We start from the raw sequence: 26892 nt of genomic DNA on the forward strand, positions 1-26892 counted from the left end.
GCACTTAGGAACACTAGACAGCACATCAGCACTATGCTTGGGGGCCATTTTAAGCAGAGAAATCACCACAAAAAAAGCCCCCAGATTGAGAACACGTGGCACTAAATAGACTGAAAAAGACTTGCATTTTATACTATGAGAGGCAGAGCATCACCTTGTTCAGTTTCAGCTGGGAACATGCACAGAGTGACAGATTTTTCACCTTCTCTGCATGTCTGCAAATGACTGAAAAAGCACAGAGTATTGATTTTTGTGTTACAAATAAATTTTAGCAAGTAGGCACATTCACAGATACAGAATCTGCAAATAATGAGGATTGACCTTTGTTACAGATCCCTTAACACATTGTTATTCTTCTTGCTTTTAACAGTAAATTATGTTTTTAGAAAGTTGAAGCTGAAGAAAATGATCTTTTATATTTATCCACTTATTTAACATTTTCAGTACTCCTCATTACTTTGTGTTAGATCTGAATTGTATGCAATATGTCCTTTCTCTGTCTTCATTTAGATTTTTCAGCAATTTGAAAATCACATGCCTTATTGTAGTTTTCTTTCTGTTTTGTTGCTGGGGGTTGTTAAGCTTGGTCTTGAGATTATAGTTTCTTCAACTTTTGAGACTTTTTGTATTCCTTGAAGCTTCTTTTAGTCTTTATCTGTGTCATTTCTACCACCCTTTAAAAATTTTCCTAAACATGCTCTTGTTTACTTTCTTCCTCCTCTTCTTTCTATCTAATCCAGACTTTCATTTGAAATATGCAGTGCAATAGGAAAGCTATATTTGAATTGCCTCCAGGTTGTGCTGTGACCACACCTGAGCTAATAGGCATTTTTAAAACCGTTTTCAATCCCAGCCTGCTGTTTTTTTTTTAAGTTAGTTTATTTTTTAAATTTTATTTATTTATTTATTTTTGGCTGCGTTGGGTCTTTGTTGCAGCGCACGGGCTTCTCTAGTTGTGGCACAGACTCTAGAGCACATGGGCTCAGTAGTTGAAGCGCGGGCTTAATTGCGGTGTGTGGGATGTTAGTTCCTCGACCAGGGATCAAGCCTGGGCCCCCCTACATTGGGAGCATGGAGTGTTAACCACTGGACCACCAGGGAAGTCCCCCCAGCCTACTGTTGAAAATAGGTTGGAGTGTGAACCAAGCTCCTTGTCAAAGTTTTGCATGATTCAGTAATTTTTGATAAGTTGGTCAGTTGGTTGCAATCAAATGAACAAGCTAATACACATACTTTGACAAATGCAGACTTTACCTCAGTGTTTGCATCTTTTTTTCTACAAAATCTTATCCAGTCTACTTATATCTACCTTTAAACAGTACACAGGAAAATTTCCTGATTACCCTTCAGTGAGCATTTCCTAATGACCAGCTTTTTTTAAAATTAGGATCAACATTTTCAAAGTTTGTCATATTTATGCAAAAATGGCTAAATTTTCAAAAATCTTTTACCACAAGGTCACATGTTGTGAAGGATCAAGATTCTTAAATGTTTACAAGGTCCATGTATGTGGTTGCAAGCTTAAGTGCAACTTAAATGTGACTTACTTTGTAACAGTGGTTTTCAACTCTAGCTGCACGTGAGAATAACCAGGGAGCCTAACAGACTCTTTCCCAGACCTGTGAAGTCATGCTCTCTGGGGGTGGAGAGTTTGTATAAGCACTATGGTTCTCATGAGCAGCCAAAGTCAAGAACCTCTACTTTAATGGAAATCGACAAGCATAAATGACCAGATAAGTGATAATCTGAAGATATTTTTTCCAAATATTTAAATTGCATATTTTGTTGTATGAGCTTGCTATCATTGTTTTCCACATGCAATAATATATTTTTAAGACATCTTATAATTCAAAAATTCAATGAGGTCTATATCCGATTATAGGTTAATATGACAGTTCAAAATTTTATATTAGAAAAATGCTAGTGATTTCATTTCTTCTATTTGGCAGATTACAGAGAGCTAAATGGCACCTTTCCTAGATGCCATTATGTGTTATGACTTCATGCAACTAAACAAATGTTTGTGGTATAGTTACTCTGTTCAATCACAGTGCTGGATATTATGGAGCCTATCAAGATAAAAGATAAATTCACTGCCTCTAATGATTTATGCTCTAGAAAAAAGAGATGATGAGCGAATGTCAAATTACTGTAATGTAAGGTAGATCACGATAAGTCCTGAAATCTACAAAAATGGTAAATGACTCAAAAGAAGAACTGTCATCTTGTTGGGGAGTTATGACAGCCTGTTTTAAACCCTACTTTTTGCTTTCATTATCACCAACTGTAGTCCTTCACCTAGAGAGCTAAACTTCAGTTGCTAGTAAAATGCCCCACCACTACTTTGATAGCTTGTAGCATGAATACAAGATGCATTGACATCCTCAGTAGTCAGTGAGAGAGCAGAAACCATCTATTTATTCATTTCACAGTCAAATGAATAAAACTTTATGCTTCTGATTCCTAGTAGTGTTCTAAATTTTATTAGAGCTAGACCTAGTTATTCAAGAATTCATGGTGATTTCTGTTCTCCTCACTCCTCTGCAATTAACTAGACAAACATTTGGGGTTGCTGGCAGTGAACAAGTGACAGAAATATGTGATTATTTTTGTAAGGTATTATTGCAAGAACACTTAGAAAAAAATGCTTATGATTCCCAAAGGCATATCTCTAGTCCAGATTCCTTCCTAAGCTCCAACCGTGCCATATTCTGTCTTATTACTAGGCCTTTGTGCCTGCTGTTCTTTTCCTTGGAACACTCTTCCCCTGCCACATCCTCTGCTTAAACCTCCAGGAAGTCTTTTCCTGACCTCCTCAGTCTGGGTTAGGTGCTGGTATCCTGTACAACCTGTATTTTAACTTTCATCATATTGATTGTAATTGTCCTTTTACTTGAAAGTATCCACCGTAAAACTGTAAGCTCTGTAAGGTCAGGCATCATATCCATAGCAGGTGCTCAACAGATTTTTTTTTTTTTTTAATAGATCTTTGTTGGAGTATAATTTCTTCACAATACTGTGTTAGTTTCTGTTGCACAACAAAGCGAATCAGCCATATGCATATACGTGTCCTCATATCCCCTCCCTCTTGAGCCTCCCTCCCATCCTCCCTATCCCACCCCTCTAGGTCATCGCAAAGCACTAAGCTGATCTCCCTGTGCTATGCTGCTGCTTCCCACCAGCCACCTGTTTTACATTCGGTAGTGTATATATGTCGATGCTACTGTCACTTCACCCCAGCTTCCCCCTCCCACCCCATGTCCTCAAGTCCATTTTCTATGTCTACCTCTTTATTCCTGCCCTGCAACTAGGTTCATCAGTTCCATTTTTTTTTTTTTTTTTTTAGATTCCATATATATGCATTAGCATACGGTATTTGTTTTTCTCTTTCTTATTTACTTCACTCTGTATGACAGACTCTGGGTCCATCCATCTCACTACAAATAACTCAATTTCGTTTCTTTTTATGGCTGAGTAATATTCCATTGTATATATATGCCGCATCTTCTTTATCCATTCATCTGTTGATGGACACTTAGGTTGGTTCCATGTCCTGGCTATTGTAAATAGTGCTGCAATGAACATTGGTGGTACATGTCTCTCTTTGAATTATGGTTTTCTCAGGGCATATGCCCAGTAGTGGGATTGCTGGGTCATATGGTAGTTCTATTTTTAGTTTTTTAAGGAACCTCCATACTGTTTTCCATAGTGGCTGTATCAATTTACATTCCCACCAACAGTGCAGGAGGGTTCCCTTTTCACTACACCCTTTCCAGCATTTATTGTTTCTAGATTTTTTGATAATGGCCATTCTGACCGGCATGAGGTGATACTTCATTGTAGTTTTGATTTGCATTTCTCTAATAATTAGTGATGTTGAACATCTTTTCATTTGCCTCTTGGCCATCTGTATGTCTTCTTTGGTGAAATGTCTATTTAGGTCTTCCACCCATTTTTTAACTGGATTGTTTGTTTTTTTGATATTGAGCTCCATGAGCTGTTTGTATATTTTGGAAATTAATAAATGTCTGTTGTTTCATTTGCAAATATTTTCTCCCATTTTGAGGGTTGTCTTTTTGTCTTGTTTATGGTTTCCTTTGCTGTGCAAAAGCTTTTAAGATGTTTCATAATTGAATAAGTAAAGAAAAGAATCCTTATGAAGCAGTATAGTATGGTAGTTAAAAACATGAGTTTGCGGGTCAGTAAAATTTGGGTTTGTCTTTACCACTTACTAGCTGTGTAACCTTGGTTTCTTATCTGGAAAATGAGGTTAAAAATAATACTAATTTCGGGCTTCCCTGGTGGCGCAGTGGTTGAGAGTCCGCTTGCCAATGCAGGGGACACGGGTTCGTGCCCTGGTCCGGGAAGATCCCACATGCCGTGGAACGGCTAGGCCTGTGAGCCACAATTACTGAGCCTGCGCGTCTGGAGCCTGTGCTCCGCAACGGGAGAGGCCGTGACAGTGAGAGGCCCGCGCACCGTGATGAAGAGTGGCCCCCACTTGCCACAACTAGAGAAAGCCCTCGCACAGAAACGAAGACCCAACACAGACAAAAAATAAAAAAAAAATAAATAAATATTAAAAAAAAAAAAAAACTAATTTCATGGTTTTGTGTGTGTGTGTGTGTGTACGTGTACATTAAATGATATATTTATAAAACGCTTAGTCCAGCACCTAGCACATAGTAATCACACAGTAAACGTTAGCTTAACAATAATATTATTTATCAGTTTGATCTTCGTGGTTTCTAAACTAGACAAGCAAGCAAACAAACAAAACTTTAACCACACTGTACTTTGGGATCCTTTCCCTTTTGAGAGCTTATAAGAAACTAGTGGTGATCCAGAAATAGCTGAAAGCTACTACCAGTTAAGTTTATGTTAACTTTTGATTTTCTGCTTTATGGAATATACATTTGTGTCATATTCTGTTTTCTACTGTGTATAAGACAACTGATTCCTTTCTTGATCTGTATGGGTAAATTCTTTACAATTTCATATTAGCTCTACTAATGCTTCTTTTTATTGATGCAGAAAGTTGGAGGTTAATGATATATCAATTCTGTGGTTTATTTAATCCTCTGTTCTTGGTCTGTATGTGTGAGTTCCATGTGCAGTCTTAGCTCCTGAAAACCTGTGACTTTTTCTTTTTTTTTAAAATTTTTTATTATTATTATTATTTTTTGGCTGTGTTGGGTCTTCGTTTCTGTGCGAGGGCTTTCTCTAGTTGTGGCAAGCGGGGGCCACTCTTCATCGCGGTGCGTGGGCCTCTCACTGTCGCGGCCTCTCTTGTTGCGGAGCACAGGCTCCAGACGCACAGGCTCAGTAGTTGTGGCTCACGGGCCCAGTTGCTCCGCGGCATGTGGGATCTTCCCAGACCAGGGCTCGAACCTGTGTCCCCTGCATTGGCAGGCAGATTCTCAACCACTGCGCCACCAGGGAAGCCCAAACCTGTGACTTTTGTCTTCAATATTGTAATATATTCCTCAGGGGATTAGTTTCTTTAGATTAATGTGATTACAGATGTGTTTTCAGAATCATATAATTTTGAGTTCAACTGATTTAACTAGTTAGTTACTATTGTTGAGCAGTAAGTGAGCAAACATGCTTTTTCTGTATTTCTATACCTTTAGGCTATTACATCTAATATAATGGAATTGAGATATTCCTTATTGTATGAATATTCCCAAGGACTGAACTGCCAGAAAGAGCCTATACAGCAACTATAAAGGTATAGGGAGAGGAGCGTTCATTGAAACTATGTAAGATCTTTTGATATCACAAGAGGGACATGAAAACTAACCAAGAGTACATAAATATTTCCATTAGAGAAAAAGTGATTAAAAGTATTTATTGATAATTATCTTAAGAAATAAATGAATACAACTACAAATAAAATTAAAAATTTTTGTGAAATATTTAAGAAAAAGACTTTGTGAAATAGATGTAGTATCATGTTCCTGAAAAGGAAGACTGATAGTATATAATTTTTACTCCCCAATTTAAATTATTTTTTCCATTCAGAATGTTATTGGGATTCTTTTTACTCTGACAATGTTTTTCTAAAGTTTATCTGGGAGAAAAAGTAGTCAAAAGCATTAAGTTAAAAATCTGAAAAATAAGAGAGAAAGGGAAGAGAAAAACTACAATAACTGAAACCAAATACTGCTAAAAACAGTAATAGATCCCTAGCACATTTTAGGTACATGCCAAGGGAGGCATGAGAAAAAAAAAGGAATCATTTTTCAGAAATTTGTGTTTAGAAAACTCATTAAGCAGTTGAAGGGCCATAAACATAGACCTCCACTTAATACCTGACACCAAGATAAATTTCAGAGGATTTAAAGGTTACATATGAACATTCAAATCAAAGGAAAATTAGAATAAAGTAGAATTGAATATTTATCAAACTTAGAGAGTGGGTATCTCACTTTCAAAACAATAAAAGGGAACAAAAGGGAAAAGAACAGTTTGCAGATTTGAATATTCCAAGTGTAATATTTACATATGTAAGAATAATAAAAACAGAAATAAGATGGGGGAAATACTACAACAAGTATTATATAAGGTTAATATCTATTCTGTAAAGAGCTCATATATTTGTAAGAAAAACACTGGTCTCTAAATATTTGGTCAATTGATAAAAAAATATATTTCACAAAGATATTAAATTAGTAAACAAGCATGTGGGAAAATGTTCAAAGTAGTAGTAATAAATAAACATTAGGTATTATGTGCTCAATTAGGGGAAAAGTGTGATTGGTATTTCCATTATAGGTCAGGGTATGGTAAAACCTCATAGAAATAGAGAACAATCAATGATTCCAGGCTTATAAAAGTTAAAAACTGGATCAATTTCTAACTAACACATATAATATAAAACATATACACTGAGATTTTTTCCCCCCCCCAAAGAATATATCTCTGTAACCAGCAAATCATTGATTGTTGAACTTTGCTTAAAACTTGGATGTGACCAAAAGTGGTCACTCTTTGAATTCAGTCCAGTTTCATGACACATCCTGAGGGTGGAGTGGGTGGAGTTTCTTTTGTTGTTGTTGTTGTCTTTAGCTTAAGCCAAAAAGTTAGCTTCCTTTTTTTGAAAATTTGAAATGCTTCCAACATTTATGTTACATTGAGGTTGGTTCTGTTTTACTCCTCTTTCTATCCTTCCAAATGCGTTATACTCAGTAGACATTTGTTAGAAGACACATTCTACCTGCTTTTACTGCTAAAAACATGATACTGCAATTAATCTGTGGTGCTAATTACTTCCCTTGATGAAATAACGTATAGTTAGAGCCACAAAGAAAAAGGAATGAGCGGATAAGCACCAGTATTCTTTTCCATCCTGTGTCATGTATCAGCGCCTTAATTTTGCCCAGCCTGCTCCCACTAGTTTAGATGGTCAGATATTTAGTTTCTAGAGCTCTTTCTGGGATTGTGCAAAAGGCCAGGTTCTTCTAGAAGACTCTGAAATTCTTTAACTTATTCACTCTGAGAATACCAGTGAACTTCATCCTTATTCCTTGTAAGAATGTAGATTAAGACAATTTTATTGGCAAATACTACAGCCCCAGTATCTAATTTTAACATATAAGATTAAATTAAAACAGTAGGTCTCAACTGGGTTGACACCACCACCCCCCCACCCCCCCACCCCCACCCCCCGCCCAGGGAACACTGGGCAGTGGCTGGAGACATTTTGTTTTTGTTTTGTTTTTATTTTGTTTTGTTTTGGTTGTCTCAGCTAGGGGGAGAGGAAGTGCTACTGGCATCTAGTGGATAGAGGGCAGGGAGGCTGCTGCAGTGCATGGGAGAGTCCACCTGCCCGGCCCACCCCCCATCCCAGCAAAGAATTATCTGGTCCAAAATGCCAGTAGTGCTGAAGTTGAAAAACCCTGAGTTAAACTATATAGAAATCGAATTTATGAGTTTGGAGAAATCGAAAACTTCTGTTAGTAATATTGTAGGGTCTTAGTAAATTAGTGATAATCAGTGTCTTCTAGATGTGAATTGTAGCTTGAGAGTTTTAAAATAGGATTTCCAGTTTGGCTTGGGTGTGTTTGTTTTAAGAGTATTACACAGTTTCCATTATGAATATGGATATAGTTAAACAATGGAAGGAAGTTTTTAACCTGTGTATATTAGATTTCTGTATCTTCGTATTGGTTTATAAAGCAGACTTAACAACACACGGGATCTCTGCCTTCTAGAAGTTTATAAGCTGAAGGGAGTGTTTTTTATACTGATGAAATCCAAAGAACTGGTAGAACTGGCATTCAGGAGAACAAGAAGGCAGACTCTCTGAGCAGTAGGTAGAAGTGGGATTGAGCCAAGCAGAATTGGCTGATCAGATCTCTGCTAGGAGGCCACTACCAGAGAGTCAGATTACAATGAGCAAATCAAAACTGAGGGAGCATGCCTTGCCCATCTAAGAAGAGAGTGTTCATGCATGGATTCCCAGTGTCAAAATTACATTAGCATTTAAATCTGTTCTGTTATTTTTTGTTATTGGTGTGTACTTTTAAAAGATAATAGTAATCCAAGAAAGAGGTAACAGTGTTTTCAAATCAAAGAGACAGATGCAGGTTAAGATTTTGATTCTGTAACTTTCTTATTTTTTGTGATTATAGATCCTTTCTTCCGTCATTTGACTTCTAATCCTGATTAGTAACGCAAGGGTCATAATACCTACCTCAGTGTTAAAATATAAAGCCCTTAATACATCGTCTGGCACATAATTAGTACCTTCAAAATAGTAATATTCATGGTTTTAAAATCTCTTGAAATCTGGAAAGACCATTGATCCTGTAGTGTTCTTAAAATTTTAGTAAATACCAAAGCATGTATAGCATTCATGCTATACACGTGACAGTAACTTTGCTTTACTCTTGCCCTTTGATTTTAGTATTTAGCATACAACAAACTTAAAAATAGAGTTGAAATATTCACTTAATAGAGGAGTGGGGTTACTTGTTTCAGGAATTTTGAGGAACTTAAATGAGATAGCCTATGTCAAGTGCTCTGCGTAATGCTTGATGCATAGCAACTGTTACCCTCGAGGAATGTTAGCTTCTTACCTTGCTTCCACATTGCCAAGAGGCTTAGAAATACCACTATAATGCTACGGCTATTGTGTTTGCTGAATGGAGATAGTAGATGTAATTGGAGTAGGAGAGGAAATTGGCAGACAGCAATTCATTTTAAGCTATAATGATGTTTACTGAAATTGAAATGATTCTAACTAAAGCTGACTGTTTGCTTTTAACTGATTTAAAACATTTGTTTTTAGTTTTGACCATTTACATGACACTAGACCTGAAGGCTCTTTATGTATCCTAATTTAGGAGGATTTTGGTCTCTTCTTTGACTGAATACATTGTCTCTGCAGACATGGTGTAATTTTCAGGTCCTGCCAAGATAGAGTGAAAGCCCCAGCTGTATTTTTTGTGTTCTAGAAACCAGTTGTCATTCTGTTTTTTTTCCCCCCGGTTCTTTCCACTACAGCTGTGTTGCAGTCGCTAGGTGACATGCTACTCTTTACCCTATCCCTACATTTTTTGTCTTGGCAAAACAGTGTCAGGCAACCACTAACTAATCTGGATCCTCAAACTGGAAGAAGGATTTTTTTTTTTTAAATTCTGCTGGGTATTCAGGTTAAGACCTTGGCTAGAATAGAAAGTTCCAAGAAGTTTGAATTAAAGATAATCAGAACTAACTGAAAAACAAAGAAAAAATAAAATGAAAAAAAGATTGTTTTGGATTGTGTCAAAGAAAATGGTATTAAATGAAGCAACTCCTCTGGAATGCCATATTCAGAAAATCCTGTTGGAGATTAATGATGAGATTCAGAGTCCACATTGAATTTTCTCATTGGCTCATCTAGACTTTAGTGCCTTCTATCTGTGTATAGAAACAGAGTCCTTGAAATTCTTCTCTTCAATTAAATACTTTCCTAAAAAGTGATGTTAAAGTAATAATTATATTTGTTTCTGAGAAATATTTTAGTGTTAAATTAGTTTACCTTTGCTCAGTAGGCAACTTTTTTCAGTAAGTGCCTGTTAGATACTAAGTTCTAGGTGCTGGGCATTCAGTAGGGAACATTGAAAAGAGATTGCCCTTGCCTTCTTGGAGGTTATTTACTATGATCTGGTTTATTATTAGAAAGACTTACTGTGAAGATTTACTTGGCATCAAATGACTTTAGTATTCAACCTTTCAAATTAAGTGAACATAAAAAAACCCTGTGCTGCTGGAAATGTTCTATATCTTGATCTGGGTGGTGCTTACATGGGGTAGGGGATGTAGAGTTATCTATCTTCTAATTAACATTAGTGTACTTTACTCATTATACTTCAGTTAAAAATGCTTTTTAAAGTAAATTAAATGTACAGTAAAACTCCAGTGGTGGGACTTCCTTGGTGGCACAGTGGTTAAGAATCCGCCTGCCAATACAGGGGACAAGGGTTCGATTCCTGGTCCAGGAAGATCCCACATGCCTTGGAGCAACTAAGTCTGCGAGCCACAACTACTGAGCCCGCATGCCACAACTACTGAAGCCCATGCACCTAGAGCCCGTGCTCTGCAACAAGAGAAGCCACTGCAATGAGAAGCCTGCAAACTGCAACAAAGAGTAGCCCCCGCTCGCCATAACTAGAGAAAGGCTGAGCACAGCAACGAAGATCCAAAGCAGCCAAAAATAAATTAAAAAAAAAAAAGTCCAATGGTTTTCCATTGCATTTAGAATAAAACTCATATTCCTTTTTTAAAAGTGTATAATGATAAATTATATGTCAGATAATGTTAAATTCTGAAGCTATTTTGTTAATATGTAAAAATTGTATTTGACCAAGTAGAATTAAAAAGTTGGAAACTTCCTACCTCATCTAACATATTTTATTGACAGAATTTTAATGGCGTGAACTTTAAACTGTTAACATTAAATAACTCAAAATATAGTGTTGCTTGAAGGAATTTTATTTGCAAGTATTAGAACTTTTTACTTAGGATAAGTATAAGTTAATACCATAAAAAGTAACTTCCACAGAATGGTTATAGAAAGATCAGATGATCTGTTTTTTATTCTTGAAACCATCTTTAATGCAAAAGCAAAGACAGACGAGTCTAAAGTGGGCAAAGGGAGTGCATAAGGAAGGGGTGAGCATTTGGTAACTTGTGGAGTTCTGTTACTTTCCCACATGGACTGGGAACAGACTTCATTTTGCACAGTCAAGAGAAGTCATTGGCACAGTGATAGGGGAGGGATTTGGAAAGAGGCCAAACTAAAGGCCTCTTTTGCTTCTGCCCTGCTAGCTCTTTTACTGTTTCTTTCATTTCCTCTTCTTTTAATCAAGGCTGAAATAGGCTAGGGAAGGAAATATAGGCATGTCAAGTTTTCAGAAGATTATCAACTTACTTCCACATTTTCCAGTCCCTCTATATTCTTGACCCCTTTTTTCCCCAGAGCAGTGTTTCTCAACTTCAGCACTCTCGACATTTTGGGCCAGAGAATTCTTTGTTCTGTGGAGTGTTCATTGTAGTATGTTTAGTAGCATCCCTGGCCTGTACCTACCAGATAGCAGTACCACAAGTTGTAACAACCGAAAGTGTCTCAAGACGTAGCCACATATCTTCTGGAGGGCAAAATCACCCCAATTGAGAACTACTGCCCTAGAGGAATAAGCTAAATAAATAGCCAGTGACAATTGCTGAGAGTTACTAAGCTTGTTACCACCTCTGCTGCTTTTCTAATCCTGGTCCCTATTACAAGCAGCTTTTTTTCCCCCCTCATGAGAAAGGGGTACTTAGAAAGCATCATACCATTTTATTAGGTAAGACTTGTATTCTGGAATGATTAATAGAAAGGAGCCCATTGAAAATAGAAATTCACAATATAATCAAGAATTGATTTTCATTAGTTTGGTAGCATATTTCTTCCTCTTAAAAAATTATACAACTGAAAGGGGAAAAAAAGTTCTCCTTTGTTCTTTATTGTGCTGGAGGCTGGCTTAGGAAAACAAGCCATTATCTTGAAAAAGCTCTCTTTTTCTGTATAGGGTATTTTACTGGCATCAGATCATTTTGAGAAATTCAACATATATACTGCTAAATATACAGGGATTTTGTTTATGTTTTTTGATATGTTCAGGCCTTATTAAGGATCTCCCACACAAAGAGAAACATTCTGAGGAATGGTTGGATTTGGTGTTTTAAAGATCATCAATCCATGAAAAAGGCAAATATGAATAACCAATTTACAGAAAATATAGCTGTCTCTTAAGCATGTGAAAAATGCTCAACTTCACTTTACCTAAAGTCAACAAGTTCGATAATATACTTGCTATGGACTGAACTGTGCTCCTCTTCCTTCTCAATTCATATTTTGAAACCCTAACCCTCAGTGTGACTATATTTGGAAATAGGACTTTTAGGAGGTAATTAAGGTTAAATGAGATCATAAGGGTGAGGTCCTAATCCAGTAGGATTGGTGGCTTTATAAGAAGAGAGGAAGAGAGAAAGAGATCTCTCTCCCCTTCCATGTGCATACTCCGAGGAAACGTCATCTGAGCACACAGTGAGAAGACTGCTGTCTGCAAGCCAGGAAGAGGGCTCTCAACTAGAATTTGACCATGCTGGTACCCTGATGTTCAGCTCCAGCCTCCAGCTATATGAGAAAATAAATCTCTGTTTTTAAGCTGCTCAGCTATGGTATTTTGTTATGCACCCTGAGCTGACTAGTACAATACTGTAAAACAGTATGTGGAAGAAACAGACTTTTTTTTTTTTTTTGAGTATAGTTGATTTATAATGTTGTGTTAGTTTCAGGTATACAACATAGTGATTTGGTTATACATATATATGTATGTATCTATATTTCTTTTTTAAAATTCTTTTCATTGTAGTTTATTACAGGATATTAAATATAGTTCCCTGTGCTATACAGTAAATCCCTTTTGTTCATCTATTTTATATATGGTAGTGTGCATCTGTTAATCCCATACTCCCAATTTATCCCTCCCCCCCTTCCCTTTTGATAACCATAAGTTTGTTTTCTGTGTCTATGTGTCTGTTTCTGTTTTGTAAATAAGTTCATTTGTATTATTTTTTAGATTCCACATATAAGTGATTATATATTGTCTTTCTCTGTCTGACTTACTTCGCTTAGTCCATCCATGTTGCTGCAAATGGTATTATTTCATTCCTTTTTATGGCTGAGTAATATTCCACTCTGCCTGTCTATCTATCTATCTACCAACCACATCTTCTTTACCCATTCATCTGTTGATAGACACTTAGGTAGCTTCCATGTCTTGGCTTTTTTTTTTTTTTTTTTTTTTAATTGGAGTATAGTTGATTTACAGTGTTGTGTTAGTTTCAGGTGTACAGCAAAGTGATTCAGTTATGCATATATATATATTCATTCTTTTCCAGATTCTTTCCCATATAAGTTATTACAGAATATTGAGTAGAGTTCCCTGTGCTATACAGTAGGTTTGGCTGTTGTAAATAGTGCTGCTATGAACATTGGGCTGCATGTATCTTTTTGAATTAGAGCTTTGTCTTTTCCACATACATGCCCAGGAATGGGGTTGCTGGATCATATGGTAACTCTGTTTTTAGTTTTTTAAGGAACCTCCATAGTGGCTGCACCAATTTACATTCCCACCAGCAATGTAGGAGGGTTCCTTTTCTCCACACCCTCTTCAGCATTATTATTTGTAGACTTTTTGATGATGGCCATTCTGACCAGTGTGAGGTGATACCTCACTGTAGTTTTGATTTGCATTGCTCTATTAATTAGCGGTGTTGAGCATCTTTTCATGTACCTGTTGGGCATCTATATGTCTGCTTTGAAGAAATGTCTATTTAGGTCTTCTTCCCATTTCTTTATTGGGTTGTTTGTTTTTTTGATATTGAGTTGTATGAGCTTTTTGTATATTTTGGATATTAAGCTCTTGTCAGTCCCTTCGTTTGCAAATACTTTCTCCCATTTCATAGGTGGTCTGTTGTTTTGTTGATGGTTTCCTTTGCTGTGCGAAAGCTTTTAAGTTTGATTAGGTCCTATTTGTTTATTTTTGTTTTTATTTCTATTGCCTTGATAGATGACTTAAGAAAACATTGTTACAATTTATGTCAGAGAATGTTTTGCCTGTCTTCTCTTCTAGGATTTTTATGGTGTAATGTCTTACATTTAAGTCTTTAAGCTGTTTTGAGTTTATTTTTGTGTATGGTGTGAGGGAGTGTTCTAACTGTATTGATTTACATGCCGCTGTCCAGTTTTCCCAGCACCACTTGCTGAAGACGCTGTCATTTTCTCCATTGTATATTCTTGCCTCCTTTATTGAAGATTAATTGATCATAGGTTTATTTCTGGGCTCTCTATTCTGTTCCACTGATTCATATGTTTGTTTTTGTGCCAATACCATCCTGTTTTGATTACTGTAGCTTTGTAATATTGCCTGAAATCTGGAAGGATTATGTCTCCAACTTTGTTCCTTTTCCTCAGGATTACTTTGGCAATTCTGGGTCTTTCAGGGTTCCATATAAATTTTAAGATTATTTGTTCTAGTTCTGTGAAAAATGTCATGGTTGTTTGATAGGGGTTGCATTAAATCTGTAGATTGCTTTGGGTATTAGGGACATTTTAACTATATTAATTCTTCCAATCTAAGAGCATGGGATATTTTTCCATTTCCTTGAATCAACTTCAGTTTCATTTATCAATGTTTTATAGTTCTCAGCAGATAAGTCTTTCACCTCCTTGGTTAGGGTTATTCCTAGGTGGTTTTTTGTTTTTTGTTTGTTTGTTTGTTTTGATGCAGTTTTTTTTTTTTTTTTTTTTTTTGCTTTGATGGCTGGCCTTGTTTTTTTTTTTGATGCAATTTTAAACGGGACTTTTTTTTTTTTTTTTTTTTACTTTCTGATACCTCATTGTTAGTGTAAAGAAATACAACAGATTTCTGTATATTAATCTTGTATCCTGCTACCTTGCTGCATTTATTTATCAGTTCTACTAGTTTTTGTGTGGAGTCTTTAGGGTGTTCTATATAGAGTATCATGTCATCTCCATGTAATGACAGTTTTACCTCTTCCCTTCTGATTTGGGTACCTTTTATTTTTCTTGTCTGACTGCTGTGGCTAGGACTTCCAGTGCTGTGTTGAATAAAAGTGGTGAGAGTGGGTATCCTTGTCTTGTTCCAGGTTTTAGTGAGAAGGCTGTCAGCTTTTCATCATTTAGTATTATGTTGGCTGTGAGTTTGTCAAAAATGGCTTGTATTTTGTTGAGATATGTTCCCTCTGTACCCACTTTGGCAAGAGTTTTGTCATAAATGTATGTGGAATTTTATCAAATGCTTTTTCTGCATTTATTGAGATGATCATGTGGTTTTTGTCTCTTCTTTGGTGATGTGGTGTATCACATTGGTAGATTTGAAGCATCCTTGTGACCCTGGAATGAATCCAGCTTGATCATGGTGTATGATCCTTTTTCTGTGTTGTTGGATTCGGTTTGCTAATATTTTGTTGAGGATTTTTGCATCTATGTTCATCAAAGATATTGGCCTGTAATTTTCTTTTTTGGTAGTGTCTTTGTCTGGTTTTGGTATCAGGGTGATGATGGCTTCATAGAATGACTTTGGGAGTGTTCCCTCCTCTTCAGTCTTTTGGAAGAGTTTGAGAAGGATTGGTATAAGTTCTTCTTTGTATGTTTAGTAGAATTCCCCAGTGAAGCCATCTGGTCCTGGACTTTTGTTTGCAGGGAGTTTTTTAAATTATAGATTCCATTTCACTTCTAGTGATCAGTTTGTTCAAATTATCTGTTTCTTCTTGATTCAGTTTTGGCAGGCTGTATGATTCTAGAAACTTGTCTGTTACTTATAGGTTGTCCATTTTTCTGGCATGTAAGTGTTCATAATATTTTCTTATGGTATTTTGTATTTCTGGGATATTGGTTGTTATTTCTCCTCTTTCATTTCTTATTTTGCTTATTTGGGTCCTCTCTTCTTGGTGAGCTTGGCCAGAGGTTTGTCAGTTTTGTTATCCTTTCAAAAAACTAGCTCTTGGTTTTATTGATTTCTCTATAGTTTAGTTTTAATCTCTATTTTATTTATTTCCTCTCTGATCTTTATTACTTCCTTCTGCTGACCTTAGGTTTTCTTTGTTCTTCTTTTTCTAATTCTTTTAGGTGGGAGTTTAGGTTGTTTAATTGGGATTTTTCTTGTTCTTTGAGGAAGGCCTGTATCGGTATGAACTTCCCTCTGCTTTTGCTGCATCCCATAGATATTATATGGTTGTGTTTTCATTGTCGTTTTTCTTGAAGTATTTTTTTTATTTCCTCTTTGATTTCATCGTTGATCCATTGGTTTTTTAGTAGCATGTTGTTTAGTCTCCATTTCAATGATTACATGTAGACTAAACAACATGCTACTAAAAAACCAATGGGTCAACGATGAAATCAAAGAGGAAATTAAAAAATGCCTTGAGACAAAGGACAGTGAACAACCACAAAGAGAATCAAGAAAAAAACATGGATTCTTAATATGTTACTTTTGGAGGTATAAATTGGTATACAGCCTCTGTAAAGACCATTTTGGCAATGTCTAAAAATGTCAAATGTGCATGTTCTTTAACCTAGCAAATCTGCTTCTAAGAAATATCCTACTCATATACTCAAAAGATGGAAAAAAGTGTGTATATAAGATTATACACTGGGTATTGTTTGTTATAACAAGATTCGAAATAGTAGCTTCAATTCATGTGGCACTCAGAACATATCAGGAGTTCTAAGCTGTTTACATATATTCACTTATTTAATTTTCATGACAACCTTACAAAGTAGGTACTATTTTACAAATGGAGAAACTGAAGTTAAATAAGCCAAGGTTGTATAGTTAGTAAGTGAAATGGATCAGGATTTGAATTCAAGATTGTTTGGCTTTAGTTTTACTCCTCAACCCATATCCCATCAGTAGGGAACTGGTAAAATAAAACTATGCAGCTGTCAAAAAAAAAAAAAAAAGAATAAAAACGTTCTTTGTATATTGTTATGGAATGATCTCTAAAATATATTGCTAAGTGGAAAAGAAAACAAGACACAACACTGTTTATAGTATGCCACCATTTGTGTAAAATGAGGAAAAGATATGTCCATGTCTACTATCTAGGTATAAAATACATTCAGAAGGATACTGAGAAAACTGGCGATATTGTTGACTATGGCAGAGATCACTGGGCAACTAGGGCATAGATTTTGAACTCTACTCTTGTACTTTTTTTTTTTTTTAATAAATTTATTTATTTATTTTTGGCTGTGTTGGGTCTTTGTTGCTGCATGCGGGCTTTCTCTAGTTGGCGGCGAGCGGGGGCTACTCTTCATTGCGGTATGTGGGCTTCTCATTGCTGTGGCTTCTCTTGTTAGAGAACATGGTCTCTAGGTGCGCGGGCTTCAGTAGTTGTGGCTTGCGGGCTCTAGAGCGCAGGCTCAGTAGTTGTGGTGCACGGGCTTAGTTGCTCTGTGGTATGTTGGATCTTCCCGGACCAGGGATCAAACCCATGTTCCCTGCTTTAGCAGGCGGGTTCTTAACCATGTGGCACCAGGGAAGTCCCTCTACTCTTGTACTTTTAAAATTTTGAACCATGTGAATAAATTGCCTACTAAAAAATAAATAAAATTATATTCTAAAAGAATATATATTATATCCCAAAGTATAAAATAATTATCCATGAGTCCATACTGAGATATATCTATATATAGATATAGATATAGATATGAAATACATTTGGATGAATAAATAAATGGTAAGAAATAGAAAAATCTCCTATATAGAAGAATTCCAAATAATTTATATAGATACTCTGCCTTGAAGGACAGGGAACATAAATTGTCATTTCTTAAGTGTGGGATGTGCATAGTGACTTCCTTCTAAAGAGTATGGTATTGGTGGGAGGGGGAAATAGCTTTCCAGTGGAGAAACCTGACAAACATGACCTCAGCCAGATCATCAAGGTCTACATCAATGGTTATAAATGATGTTGATGGTAGGTATGCTTGATATGGTGATATGATGAGAATGGCACCTTACCTCTGAGGTCTTCTTCCCCCAAACCCGTTAACTCCAGTCTAATAATGAGAAAAACATGAGAAAATTTCCAATAATGAGGCATCTGACAAAACACCTGAACAGTAGGACTCCTCAAAACAGTCAGGGTCCTCAAAACCCTGCGTAGTCAGAGAAACTGTCACGGCCAAAAGGGGCCTAAGAAGATACAATAATTAAAGGAAATATGGTATCCTAAATGGGATCCTGGGACAAGAAGAAGACATTGGGTAAAAACTAAGGACTTCAGTTAATGATAATGTATCAGTATTAGTTCATTAAGTATAACAAATGTACCATAGTGAAAATGTTAATAATAGGGGAAATTGGGTATGGAGTATATGGAAACTCACTGTACTATTGTCTCAATTTTTCTATAACTCAAACTATTAAAAGTCTATTTTTTAAAAGCGTATATATAATAAATACACTGAATAATATAAAAGTAAATTTAAAATTCAGATGTCTATGTCCTGTTCCCCAGAGCTTAACCATAAACCTGGGAAGAGAGCCTTAGCATCTTTTGTTTTAAGCATTCCAGATACTTTCCCTAAGCATCTTTGCTGCACTCATTTTTGTCACAAACATTCAAGTCTTTTGTTCATACATACTACAGTACTACATGATTGTGGTCAGTTGAATCTGGGTGCAGAACTGCAGAACAGAGGCCAACTGTCAAGTTATACATGGATTTTTGATTGCACAGGGGTCAGCACTCCTAGTGCACATATTGTTCTACCGTACACAATTTTTTGCTTATTCATTCCTCTTCTCGTTCAGCATTGCACTTTTTCATTAAAATTTCTTCCTTCATTAAGAGAGGTATCAGTTTCCAAATACTAGGATACATATTTGTAACTGAGCTTTGTATTGTGTTGTGAAAGCCTTCTACGTTGTTGTTTGTATCACATGTCTGTTGGTAGACATTGCAAAATTGTATGAGAAATGTGGGATCAACTCTGCACCTTTAAGGCCCTCGGCCTCTTTCTCCTCCAATGTGTAGTGTATTTTAAAATAAGAAACCAACTCTTGGGGCAAATCATCCTCATTCGTCAGCTCAATAAAGCAATCAATGTTGCTAACTAGAAGAAATGCTAGTCTGTCATACAGAGTGAAGTAAGTCAGAAAGAGAAAAACAAATACTGTATGCTGACACATATATATGGAATCTAAGGGAAAAAAAAAAACGTCATGAAGAACCTAGGGGCAAGACGGGAAGAAAGACACAGACCTACTAGAGAATGGACTTGAGGATATGGGGGCTGGGGGAAGGGTAAGCTGTGACAAAGTGAGAGAGTGGCATGGACATATATACACTACCAAACGTAAAATAGATAGCTAGTGGGAAGCAGCCGCATAGCACAGGGAGATCAGCATAGTACAGGGAGATCAGCTCAGTGCTTTGTGACCACCTAGAGGGGTGGGATAGGGAGGGTAGGAGGGAGGGAGATGCAAGAGGGAAGAAATATGGGAACATATGTATATGTATAACTGATTCACTTTGTTATAAAGCAGAAACTAACACACCATTGTAAAGCAATTATACTCCAATAAAGGTGTTTAAAAAAAAAAAAAGAAAGAAATGCTAATGCACTTTGAAACCAAACTGTCAACCAGTTATTTTATCTTTGATGGCAAAATTGCCTTATGGCCAATTAGTTATGTGGCAAAAATGCTTGCTGCAAAGATGTCTATGGCTTTACCATGCTTGGGGTGAAAATACCAGATGTGATTTTAAGCTCCATAGATGATTCCAGTGAGTGACCAAAGGTGAGACATCGTCTTAGGAAATGGTTCTCTTGCTTGAAAACCAATTTCTGAATTTTTAAAAATCATGAACAGTCAATCCCTATATATTCAAATAATTATTAACAGGGTTTTTTTTTTTTTTTAAATAAATTTATTTATTTATTTATTTATTTTTGGGTGTGTTGGGCCTTCGTTTGTGTGCAAGGGCTTTCTGTAGTTGGGATGAGCGGGGGCCACTCTTCATTGCGGTGCGCGGGCCTCTCACTGTCGCGGCCTCTCTTGTTGCGGAGCACAGGCTCCAGACGCGCAGGCTCAGTAGTTGTGGCTCACGGGCCCAGTTGCTCCGCGGCATGTGGGATCTTCCCAGACCAGGGCTCGAACCCGTGTCCCCTGCATTGGCAGGCGGATTCTCAACCGCTGTACCACCAGGGAAGCCCATTAACAGGGTTTTATTTTTTGTTTTTTTGTGGGGTTTTTCCTCAGTACAATTGTTTAGGTTTTTTAAAGTGTGTGTTTATGTTTTATTTCCTTGTTTTCTTCATTTTAAATGTTTAATATACTCATGCCTCAAGATTCATAGTATTTTTAAAGGTTGGCCACAGTGTTTCCTGATGTTCAGTGACAATATTTAATATTCTCTCTGGCTTTTCTTCAGGCCACATTTTCTTTTACTTCATTTTGTGGGGACCCTTGTTTTCAGAGAATTCCTAAATATCCTGCTAAACACACCTGTAGATCATAATTGTGACTAGCAGAAATCTCTTTTTCACAGGCTAGTTATTACATTTGCTCCCCCTTGGAATTCTGTAATTTCTCAATTATATAGATGAATATAGTGTGTAAACATTTGCTAGAAAGTTACTTTATTCCTTGTCATCACTGAAGACTTTCCAGCTTGGTACACAAATGCTTATTTTAAATAAATATTCTTAATACTCCCTATAATTCTTTTTGTTTGCTCTTTAGTCTCTTAATAATGCTAATATGACTTCATTGGGTCATGTGTTTATCAAGATTATTTTATATGTATTTTTTCTAAGACATAAATTTTTTATTTTAATATTTTTCCTCTCTCATTGATGTGTTTATTTAGTTATTTAGTTATGGGGACTTTTAGTTTGGTCAAAACAGTATAAGTGATCCATATAATTTACCAGAGGTAGTTTCTAGAGGGAAGTGTTCCTTGTTGTCTTGCTTTCCATCTTCTTACTGTAAAATCCAGACCCTGATACCTCTTTCCTGGCCGATAGCTTCTGCCTTCTATTTAGGAGCTTGCTCTGTCTCTTCTTGTTCCAGTTCCTGCTACACAGTGCTGTCAGCATTATCCCTTTAAAATACAGATTTGATCATGTTACTGCCTTGCTCTGGAACCCCTTGTCTCTCCCCCTTTGGATATAGAATAATATAAACCACTAGTGTTTATTGATCATAGTGCTGAGTTTTTTATAAACATCAAGTAATTTAATTTTGATAAGAACCATTTAAAGTTAATATTCCTGTTGATCGTTGAGAGGTTAAGCAGCTTATGTAAGGTGCTGTAGTTGGTAGGTTGCAAAGCTTGAACCCAGCTCTGTTGATTCCAAGCTTCTCTGTTTGTATGGTCCCTGTTGGGCTCCTGTGTACTTTTTTGCCTTCTTTCTACCCACGCCCTTCATTCTCCAATCGTAGGGTCCACTGACTTACCTTCTCTCGTTTACCTTGTACTTTCTCAATGATGACCCTTTCACTTTCACTTTCTGCCCGTGGAAACCTTGCTTCTCTTTTTATGATTCTGCTCAAATATCACTGTTGAAGTGATTGTCTACATTCCCAGTTAAAGTTTTTATTCCCTCTTCTAGAATTTTATTTTTCATTCTTGGCATTTCTCTTATCATGTTATATATTTGTTTTATTTCTCTTTCTACTAGATTGTAAGCCCCTGGAAGGCAAAGACTGTCTTACCTTTACAAACCATAGGGCCTTACACTTAGAGGATGTGAATTTTTTAAAAAGTGAATTTTTTAAATGAGTTTTATTCATACAAATATTTTGTTAGAGATTTTATAAGGATGGGTTGTGAAATCCTTTTTATTAATCCTTAAGAATTATTGCAGCTAAGTTATGGGGATGTTTTACTCCCCATTAGATGTTTTCTAATTTAATAATAACTAAATCAAATTTAATAACATTTCAATTTTAAATTAAAATTTAATGAAAATAATTTTTGATTCTATATTTTTACTCTTTTCAATGGAAAATTTTTAAGCTGTTAGAGATACGTTTAAAGCATATTATGAGGTTTTATAAATATTGGTAACTCAAATAATTGAAAAGAGAATGAGCATTATAAAAATTCTAAATATTTCTGCACTTTTTCATTACTTACTCAGTAGGTTTTTAAAAATGCAAATAAACTTTAAAATTTCTAATTAAGTCATTGTTTTCAATTCTTAAAAATTCAACTTTTTCCCAAAAAATTGAGACTTTTTTAGAGATACATGTAAGAATTTTTAATGGGAAAATTAAGGTCACAAAATAAGATGAAACTAGGTTGGTATCTGCACCTAAAACATATGCCATAAGATCCTAGACTGATGTTAGAATTAGGCTACAAATTAGGCTTGGCCTCTTGCAGTGGGCAAAGTAAACAAGAAGACATGATTAGTTACATGATAAAATTGTTCATATTATAAAACCAACCAGAGAAATTTCTTTTATGGGTCCTCACAAAGAAGGGCTACTATATGAAGTAGGTGAACCATCCTCAGCAACATCCCTGCAAAAATGCGTTTACAGTTTAGTGTGACAGATATATATCAGGCCATTCAGTAGAGGACAGTGACGTACTGTATAGTTCGTTAAAGGATATTCTGTGAGGAGTCAAAATAAATCAGTGAGAGAATACAGTTTTGAAATCAACTAAAGAAATTAGAACTATCTGGAGCAGCATTTCGCAAGGTACTGATAGTTTAGAAAGTGGTCTTCTTAAAAATTGTTTTAAAAATTAAAGTTATTTTGTAAGGCAAGTACTTAAAGTTGTCTCTTAAACAACTTTATTAACTATAAAACATTTTAGACTCACACCTTTATATTTTAGTCCTTGGTATACTAATCCCCAAAGTGTCTCAGTAATGTAGTCACAAAATGTAGAAGCCTTGAAATATTTACACATAGGGCGTATATCAACAGATCTGTAAGTCTCCTGCTCTGGGCAAAGATTTTTTGAAAAGAAAGCTACCATAAAGAATCATGTATTTGTAATTACAGTGAGTATATTAAAGAAAATATTAGATAAATGCTAGGAACTATAGGTCCATTTGGCAGAAATGTAGGAATTGGTACTCCTGTGACTGTAGTTTGGGAATTACTGATCTTCTACCAGCACTGTTCAATAGAATTTACTGTGATGATGGAAGTGTTCTATATCTCCACTGTCCAAAATGGTAGCCAGTAGCTAAGGTGGTGATTGAGCACATGGAATGTGGCTAGAGTGACTGAGGAACTAAACTTTTAATTTTATTTAACTTTAATTAAATTTAAATAACTGCATGTGGCTGGTAGCTAACCGTATGGGAAGCTCAGTTCTAGAGGACAGGAAAGACTGCTTATCTTTCAGGCTTTGTAAGAGAAGCACTAAGTTCAAGATTGTATTCTCCATCAGTAACTGAATAAAGAAATTCTGTACTTCTAAGAGACACATGTTTTAAGATAATTAATGATTATTTATATTGCTTACTTTTATATTTTTGAACTTGCAAATTAACCAGGATGCTTGAGCACATGGTTGATCTTTTTGGATATTAATAGAATTGTTAGCAAATAGTGTTAGGCTAAAAACTACATTTAAAATTATTTTATAAGGTTGAGACATTTACTTATAAAAATAGAAAGCTGTAGGTATACTGATATAGGACTATTTTCCTGCAGTTTCCAGAGTGTGGATTCTTTGGCATGTATGACAAAATTCTTCTCTTTCGCCATGACATGAACTCAGAAAATATTTTGCAGCTGATTACCTCAGCAGATGAAATACATGAAGGAGACCTAGTAGAAGTTGTTCTTTCAGGTAAGTAAATCGTTTATTTTGTTGCCTTTCTTTTCAACGAGCCTTATTTTTTGCATTTAACTAAATGCTGTGTTCAATTATACTTTGTACTACAGTTGCTCACTTCTTTCATCTATAATAATGGTTACTATGTGATTTTTACTTTCAGGAAGGTTATATCACAGATGAGGAAGTAGGAAAATAAGCCCTGAATTACTTGAGTGTTACTAAGCTAAGGGAATTATCAATTGAACCAGAAGAGGAATGTGTTCATCTTTTGAGTCAAAGAAATAAAACAATTGCACTGAAATTCTGGTCCCTTTCCCCATTTCTGTGAAGAGCACAGAAGAGAATTAGGGTTCAGAAAAGAAAATGAGAAAAAAAGGAGAAATAATGAGGATGTGGAAGAGGAAACTGCAGTACTGGTTGATTCCATGACTTAAATAATGCTCTTTCTTTTTTTGTTCTCTGTGGACATTTTCTTATTCTCTCCTTTCCTCTCTCACCCATTCTTGCCATCCATTGTTCTTTAGCTCCTGCTATTATCTCATCCAACAAGTGGGCAGGATTGTTAGTGAGAAGTGTAAAGGAACAAAGAATGTATATAGTAGGCCTGCAAAACTTCTTATTTGGCAGCAAAGGAAAGAGGGAGGAAGAGAGGAGAAGGGGAGGGAGGAAAGGAAAGAAATGGAAGAGAAAGAAAGGAAGGAAAGCCAGTCAAGAGTCCAGAGCCCTGCCACCATTTTTTTTCCTCTTCCCAAATTCATCTTTGCAGCCTGTTCTTGAGATCCTCTCTGACCATCACCTTTCCCTATTAGTCTCTAATCCTTCCCATTCATCTTCTCTACCACAACCCCAAATTCTATACACATCGCAATCCTTGTCTTTCTTTTCACTCCAGAGGGGCTTCACTCCTGGTCCTCCCTAGAGGTCATGCTCACATCTATTCCTCCCTTGCCCTGGACCCTACATCAGGCCGCGGGGATATCCACTAATGACTGGCAGGTGGTGTTGAGAGGATGTCTGATGGTGGATGCATCTGCTGCTGTTGACTTGCCCACAAAGGGGAGAAGAGTATCCTAACCACTAGGACTCTGGAGAACACACAGAGTGTATCCTGGGATCCTAAATTAGAACTGAGTGTGTTTCCCACAGAAACATTGCTATAACTTAATGTTAAGTTCTGCAATTTTTTTTTAACTTTAGTGTTCTATTTCCCAGTACATTATAAGTTAAATAGTTTTTAACTAGCTAAAATAAATCTTGACAATTATTTGCAATCTTATCACTCTGAGAAAATGCTTTTGGAGGTCAAAATACCTACCTGTAGACCTACTTTTGGAGCTCAAATTATTTGAAGTTGGTGAAATTCCTAAAGTAGAGTTTGAAAACCACAATATTAGCTGCTGAAAATAATTTGTTTTTATGGTCAAATGAAACTTTCAGAAAAAAAAGATTCTGTGTACTTTGACAAATAAATATGGTCAATATTCTTAATCTCATCACAATTACAAGTACAGGGTTTATTTGAATATTTTTCTTTTTTAAAAGCTTTGGCCACAGTAGAAGACTTTCAGATTCGTCCACATACTCTCTATGTACATTCTTACAAAGCTCCTACTTTTTGTGATTACTGTGGTGAGATGCTCTGGGGATTGGTACGTCAGGGACTGAAATGTGAAGGTATGTGTTCTAAATTTTTGTTTCATTTGAAATAGGATTTCACATTTGCGTTCAGTACTCATCAATGAAAAAACAAGATCATTGGTCAGTGACTAGGTAGTACCCCAGGTTTAGAACTGGAGAGGTATGGTTATTCCGTATTAGAGTTACCAGGGGGTGGGATGCAGGTGCACATTTCTGATTAGTCAATAAATTTTTTCTGTAAAGGGCCAGAGAGTACATATTTTAAATTTTGCTGGCCATGTGGTCTCTTTACAATGACTTAACTTTGCTGTTGTATTGATAGCATGAAAATAGCCATAGACAGGTTGTAAACAAATGAGCATGCTGTGTTCCAATAAAATTATTTATGAACACTGGAATTTGAATTTAATATAATTTTCACATGTCATAGGAGGAATTTGGTACACAGTCCACAGTTTGCTGAAGTTCTTTAAGCCAGAGGTTCTCAAACTTTATCGTTTATCAGAACCACCTTGAGGACTTGTTGAAACGTACTTTGCTAGGCCCCATCCCCAAAGTTTTTGATTCAGTAGGTCTGTGGTGGAGCCCAGTAATTTAGATTTCTAACAGATTCTCAGGTGCTGCCTTGGGGAGCACACTTGAAGAAACTACTGCTTTAGCCAACTTAACCTTTCTAAATAACCTTTCTACACGTTTCCTATTTTTCTTAGTTTGTCATCTGGGTTCTTCATTAGGATAACTATTGCTGCCAGAGAAAATAAATAAAAGAAGCACCTACTTTTTTATGTACACACTTATATAGTAAAGTTTAAAAAAAATTTTTTTAACCCTTTAAAATATATTTAGGCTGTGGATTAAATTACCATAAACGATGTGCCTTCAAGATTCCAAATAACTGTAGTGGTGTAAGAAAGAGACGTCTGTCAAATGTATCCCTGCCAGGACCTGGCCTCTCAGTTCCAAGACCCCTGCAGAATGAATATGTAGCCCTTCCCACTGAAGAGGTATGTATTCTAAGGTAACAGAGGGCATTTTACTACTTACTCCTTATGTTTCTGCAGGATATATAACATCATCCTAAAACATAAGTTATATACTAAAAAATAGTAACATTCCTATACTTAAGAAACTTAAAATGTATTACTGTAGACAGGGCTTACCAATAGTCATGAATTGCATTTTGTATACTTTGTGATAACTTTATCACTTGGACCACAAGATCAACCCTCTAACCAGTATCCCGACTCCTGGTCTCCACACTTCACTACAGCTTAATATACAACAACTCTGATTAGATCACTCCCCAGTAGGACACCTTTATATATTCTATGTTTCCGACAGTCTGTACTATTCATCATTCCCTGAACACACCCT

General features: G+C 36.1%; 1 protein-coding gene across 5 annotated transcripts in view; it reads left to right on the plus strand.

Annotated features, from left to right (window-relative positions):
* Positions 1-26892, plus strand: part of PRKD3 (protein kinase D3) — an 84119-nt gene that overhangs the window by 20086 nt on the left and 37141 nt on the right. For 4 of the 5 annotated variants that reach the window (XM_082356709.1, XM_082356713.1, XM_082356711.1 and 1 more), the window contains exons 3-5: positions 23754-23892; positions 25423-25554; positions 26365-26522. In XM_082356709.1, the coding sequence (XP_082212835.1) occupies positions 23754-23892; positions 25423-25554; positions 26365-26522 (429 nt within the window). The remainder of the gene's footprint in view (positions 1-23753; positions 23893-25422; positions 25555-26364; positions 26523-26892) is intronic. The other variant, XM_082356712.1, reaches the window with a different exon arrangement.

Source organism: Balaenoptera borealis (assembly GCF_965194805.1).
Source record: "Balaenoptera borealis genome assembly, chromosome: 15".
In the NCBI taxonomy this organism is placed as follows: Eukaryota; Metazoa; Chordata; class Mammalia; order Artiodactyla; family Balaenopteridae; genus Balaenoptera; species Balaenoptera borealis.